We start from the raw sequence: 6,252 nt of genomic DNA, 5'->3' as shown, positions 1-6,252 counted from the left end.
GAAAAAAAAACATTTTATTCCCAAACAAAATTTCACAGCAAATCTGTTTCCTTCCATTAATATTTATCCTTATTCCTTACAACATAAAGGAAAAATATCTTGCTACATACTTAAGCAATCTTTTAAATTCTTTACATTTTCAATCTCTGATTTCACTTCTGATGCTGGAAAATAAAATACATTTTCTTATCTTCATGTCTTTTTCCTGTGACAACTCTTTGATTTAAAATGTCTGAAGTATCAGTCTCATGCTAAAAAAAAACAAAAAACATTTGATCTGCTTCCAAGTGGACAAACTAAACACCAAATTTAATCAAATCATATCCTCCCAAGTAAACCTCTTTGAATTCTAATCTTAACACTTGGGACGATTACCAATATTCATGACTATTAGGGAAGAACCAATCAAGGCTCATCTTTCACACAAATGGGAAAATAAAAGAAGACGAATGAAAAACGAAACACTTTAATGAAAGAAAATGTTTCCAGTCACTGAAACTAGACTTCAACTATATTGTCACAATAACAATGTTTCCTTACAAGGAGTGCGGAGTAACTTGAATAACTCCCCATGAGACGGAGGAGAATCATGTGGAATATTATTATTTTCTCTTAAACATGTGAAAAAAGGAAGAGGAAGCAGATGAGGATGAGGAAGGGGAAGCTGAGGAGGATAATGAAGAACAAGAAAGGAAAGATAGACAGAAAGAATGGAAGAACAAAAGAAAAAAAGGACATAGGGAATATGAATTGTATAAAAATGGGTCCCTCTAGTTAGCCTAGCAAGGAATTCAATGCATAGACCTTCTTGCCAATTACATAAATGGCATTTAACTTCCTGGAAAATTGTAACAAGTTTATTACAAAAATGACTTAAAATCAAAGGCAGTAAAGGAATGATCTTGAACTGTCTGTGCACTAGAAGTTGTACGTTTCTTCTGGGTATGTGTTCGTAACACACTCACAAGCACACTCAGATGGGGACAAAAGAAAGAATACTGATAACAGGTAACAAAAAAACAGAAGTAGGTAATATCTCATGGACTGCTAAATATTACACAATAAAGGCAAATAAAAATAAATAGCTCGATAGATAAAAGTATACATTTTTATTCCAAAAATACATGAAAATTATTTCATTCTTCAAACAAGATGTATTTCACTTAACCAAACAAACTCTATGCTAGCACATCAAAATTCAAACAATAAATATTATGTGAAATACTGAAAAAAAGGATTAGACTATGAGAAAAAAAGCAAAATATACATATCAGTATAACCAAACGCACTATTCAGATACAAAATATTACTACAACCAACAAGGAAAACACAAGTAAATGATTTTGTAAGTTGGGATCAATATCAATAGACAAGGAATCTATTACTATATAAGAGTCTAACAGTAATATGTATTATCACATCATTTCAGTCTTGTACTTTTATAATGAAATTGATGATTAACATGTATATATCTGTATATAACTATGTGTACATGAACTAATCAAAACAATGCAACCTCTGACCATTGCAACTACCATACCTAACTCTGAGCTACATCAGAATTCAAAAATTATAAAATATAAATTATATAATAAATTGGTCATGGAAAGTTGCCTGTGTTGCACTTCAACATGACATTTTGCTTCCCCTTGTTTATTATATTAATTGGTCCTGCATTATGGAAAACATTATACTGTTGCATTTCAGACCTAATGCCTTTTCACCTTTCCTTGCTGTCTGTCATACCTTGTTGTGAATTGGCGGTAATGAAAATAGCAAGTGAAGAAGCAGTAATGCACACAAGATACAACAGAAAGCAAAACTGGGAAGAGATCAGGCAACCTTGGAGGTGGTGTCACTGTCAAGGACACTACCGTCAAAAACGAGAATCCAACCAGTGACAAGTAAAAGGACCTGTTGATCCAGCGCCAAAACTCACTATATTTGGATTTCGTTTGTCCCTCCGACTGTCTGTTGATTGAGTACATAACATAAACAAGGACGGTTAATGCAAGTGTTGGAACTGTCAGCCCATCCTTCACCAGAAGGGGTAACATGCTGATAATGGATACAATGAAGAACCAGGTAACCATAAAGGTCTCCTCTCCATATAAGAAGCAAGCTGGCACTGCTGCCAACAAGATACTCTTTTCATGAACATGATAGCTTAAGAGGAAAAACACAAAAGATGCATTAACAAGTCCATAATGAAGATTCTTTTGAGTGGGATTAATGAAGAGGTGCAAGCTTGATGGTATCATACACACGACTGTGGACAGTAAACATATCAAAGCCATGTTGGTATTGCTCACAAGATTTTTTAGTTTAATAAGAATGGATAAACTGCACCAAACACTGGCTACCTTGTCCTCAAAGAGACCTCTGTTAATTGGGAAAAGTCGGTTAAGTACTTGCAAAAATACTTGAGTATCCCTGAGAAAGGGAGCCCAAACTAGAGCAAAGGTTAATATCACAGACAAGCCAATCTTGGTGATCTTATAGAAAAATCCTAAAATGCCACCTTGTTTGAAACACAGACCCAACAGGTAGAAAAAAATTGGCAGTGCGTGATACAACTCCATTTGCTTGTAGTTCAGAGCTAAAGAAAACAAAACTGACCCAATGCAGTCATATCCTTTCATGAGAGCTGCAACAGCACCCACAAATATTCCTAATGAAGCATTGTTATACTGAAAATGACCATAATCTATCAAGTACAAACCAGGATACAGTATCAGAGCCATATACTCTAACTTTCCACTTCTGCTCCTTGACCGAGATGCAGCACAGAGAAAGAGGTAAGCAGCTGGTATGTATATTAGGAGATCTACAACAAACACTGTGTATCTCATGAACAACTTGTGTTCGTAACTTTCATATCCACGGGATGTATGAAGTTCAACAAACTCGGGATTCAAAGTCTTAGCGACAACGCCACACAGATAGCTATGGTAAGCAGTAAGAGGAGGGTAATCCAGGCCCCAGTAGAGTAAATCGTTATCAGTGGTATTCATATACCAATCCTTCAAGGGCAAATTCACTGTCACTTCCTGCCAGTGGCGCTGGGCTTCATAATCTCCAAACATTGGGGCTTTTCCTGCTCCGGAGTAAGGATGCAGCGACACACACCATCTCAGAAGTATCCCGAGAAAGGTAATGAAAATAACATTGGCCATTTTACTGATGCACCTTCCGAGGCCACAGACGAGAAATGCGACTAAAGGTAAATCTTGTTCAGCAGTTGTCAATCAGTCACAGTCCTTCCTCAACGGTTGGCAGATAGTCCAGCGCTGCGTAGTTAGATGTGAAAATTGACAGGCTCATCAACACTCCCACTCCTAGAACACAAACAAAAAATCAGTGGATGTCATAGTAGTTAACGGGGTCTAATGACCAGTAACTAGTTCAATCACTAACGTATTCAAACAGCAGTGACCTGAAATAATTAGCTGTGAAAATTTGGTTGACTAATAAAAAATACTGGCTTGGTCTGCCAATCCACTGATAGTTTGTTTGTTTCTAGGCCTAGGGACATAAAACAAATGACAGGAATAGGTAAGAAATAATAATAATAATAATAATAATAATAATAATAATAATAAACACTTGTACTTATAATGGTTGACTTTCTAAGCAACAAGAAACTTAGCGAGATATTTTCAAAAAGCACCTCATTTTGTGTTGAACAGATGCTATCTTCTACACATATAAATAATCCCTTTTCAAAGCAACTTAGGCCCTTAATTTCACCGAGGCAGCAAGAATATACATTGCCTATGGACCACACAAGTGTTTAAATTTTTCCCGAGATTCTCTTAAAATTTTCTGCCACAGTATCGTAACCATAAATACAAATTCTTAAAAAAAAAGAATAGTGATCTACTTTCATTGACCATTGCATTCCTCCAATCCAAAACCTCAGCTTTCAACATCTTACTTTTCTCATGATTAAAGTGCCTTTGTTCCATCCAAACTCACTAGCAACCTGTGACCCATAACCAAGGGGCCTACATGCTCTGCCTCACCAAACTGTGGTGTAATGTCAAGTATGCGTCACAGCCTCCATGTCTTTAGCGCTCTGGTCACAGACAAATAATGTTCTATCCCCTATATTCTCGCAAAATTGATACTGGACTAATTCCTTATCTAATGATACGTCACCTTAGTATTTATATGACAACTATTTAGAACAAAATGGCATAAGGTAATGCCATGGCTTCTGCACTCGGTATTCCAGCAAAGCCCAACTAACCTCCAAGATAAAGCTTAGGTTGGTTTGTCATTCGATACAAAATTGTGAAGTTAATTGGGAAGGTCTAATCTTGCCTGAGTATACACAGTGGAGGCTTGCTTGTCATTTTTGGTTTGTGAATCAAGGAAGCTGTAGCATAGAATAAAAACTGTGGCCTTCCTTTACTTTTGGCATTTTATCAAGCATCCCTAACTGCCTTGTTTTGGGGTATAATTTATCATTAACTTGTATATTTTTTTCTATCTTAATGCAGCTGTATTTTAGACCATCAGCATAGTTTTCAGAATGGCATAACTTAACCCATTACTGACGGGTAGCATTCATAGAGGCCCGGGCCTCGCTGCCGGGGGCTTATATCGTCGCCCGAGCATGCGCGACCACTCATGCCAAATACCAGCATCCCATGCCGTTTCTTCGTAATACTACGAAAATATGTTGTATTTTCAGTTTTCATTATTTTTTACAGTCTCTACTTGCCAAACTTCCTGATAAATCGAGACTGAAGGGTATTTTTGTTGTTATATAGACTCCATAGTTGATCATTATTCGGTCTATAATCCGAATAAAATAAGCAGTGTGTGGCATCATGGAGTTGAAATTGTCGGTTTGTTGCATTTTTTTTGTTTGTTGCATGGTAAAAATGAGAAAGTGTTAAAACCGACTTAATCACACTTTCACTGGCAGAAAAATAATCTTTTGCCGTGATTGTAACAAAAAAAAACTCATGGCATGTCCATGCATCCTCTATGGCATGTGCGTACGTGCCCCCGGCAGATGGTCCCGCCTTGCCATGGCATGTACGTACATGCCACCCGTCGGCAATGGGTTAATTATTGAATTAAGACTTGATCTTCCATCCAAATCCAAATCAAATTTACTAAGTTTAGCAAGACAGTCGCATATCATCAAGTAGCCACTGTGGCCTCTGTGTCTGCTGCTCAAACAAAGGTCAACAAACCACCACCTTTTCTGACCATAAGTCTATGGCAATTGGCTTCTTTTTTTTAGGTATGTTAACCTTTACTGGAGCTGAAGGCGTGGATTGGAATTGGCAGAGGCAAGAGCATTGCTATTATTTTGCAAATCAATTTAATATCTACATATTAGTGTTACAAAAAAAAACAAAAAAACTTTTACTGGTAATTTTTCAGAATACCTTCTCATAACTGCTTGCAACAATTTTGGCATCGATGAATTCCTCAAACTCTCTACTACCTAAATATATTGAAATTAAGACATGGAACCATGCTTCCCCACCATGAAAGTACCAGGGATATTTTGGGGTAAAATATGAATAGATATGAATAAAATTTAAATAGATATGAATAAAATATGAATAGAATATGAATAAATACAAATAAATATGAACAAATATGAACAAAATATGAATATAAATAAATATGAATAAAATATGAATAGAATATGAATAAAACATGAATAAAATATGAATATAAATAAATATGAACAAAAACTGAATAGAATACAGTAAATACTGTAAACAATGAACGAGTCATGTGTAATGCTGGATGCTCCCTGCAACCCCCCCCCCCCAATCCAGATGACAAAGAATCCACAATGTATGTAACGGCAGGATAGAGCATGAGAGAATCACCCTCCCAGCTTATCAGCATCTATCAATATTGGTCAGTGCCTTATAATTCCTAGGTTTTGAATAGCCGTGTTCGCCCCACATGTACATCATGCGGTCTATCCTGCTACGAATACGTGCAGGGTTCTTTGCTTTCCGAGCATGGGGGATGGGGGGCATAAGTCCAGCATGGGGAGGGTTGCAGGGGGGTAGATGCAGTAGAGAGATGTATTATCTTCATTATGTTATTATATCATTATTAGCCTACCCTGCAATTTCCCTGGTACCTCGCATGCCCTTCCCTGCTCTTGGGCCCAAGAATGTGGGTATTGGGGTGGGGATTTTCGCTGCATAATTCCTATATTTATGCGTATTCTTGTGTGAACTACATTAACGTACTGCGGAAAATTCC

At 36.9% G+C, this 6,252-nt stretch overlaps 1 protein-coding gene across 1 annotated transcript in view; it reads right to left on the bottom strand.

The window, feature by feature from the left end:
* Positions 1 to 450: 450 nt before the first annotated feature.
* The window catches only part of LOC119579017 (dolichyl pyrophosphate Man9GlcNAc2 alpha-1,3-glucosyltransferase-like), a 6,853-nt gene continuing 1,051 nt past the window's right edge, over positions 451 to 6,252 (bottom strand). Inside the window, exon 2 of the mRNA XM_037926714.1 lies at positions 451 to 3,338. Within this exon, the coding sequence (XP_037782642.1) occupies positions 1,710 to 3,176 (1,467 nt within the window). The 5' untranslated portion in view covers positions 3,177 to 3,338 and the 3' untranslated portion in view covers positions 451 to 1,709. The remainder of the gene's footprint in view (positions 3,339 to 6,252) is intronic.

The sequence above is a fragment of the Penaeus monodon genome, chromosome 11, assembly GCF_015228065.2.
Source record: "Penaeus monodon isolate SGIC_2016 chromosome 11, NSTDA_Pmon_1, whole genome shotgun sequence".
Taxonomy (NCBI): Eukaryota; Metazoa; Arthropoda; class Malacostraca; order Decapoda; family Penaeidae; genus Penaeus; species Penaeus monodon.
The sequence above is the reverse complement of the archived record's forward strand: the minus strand, read 5'-3'. Positions and strand labels throughout refer to the sequence as shown.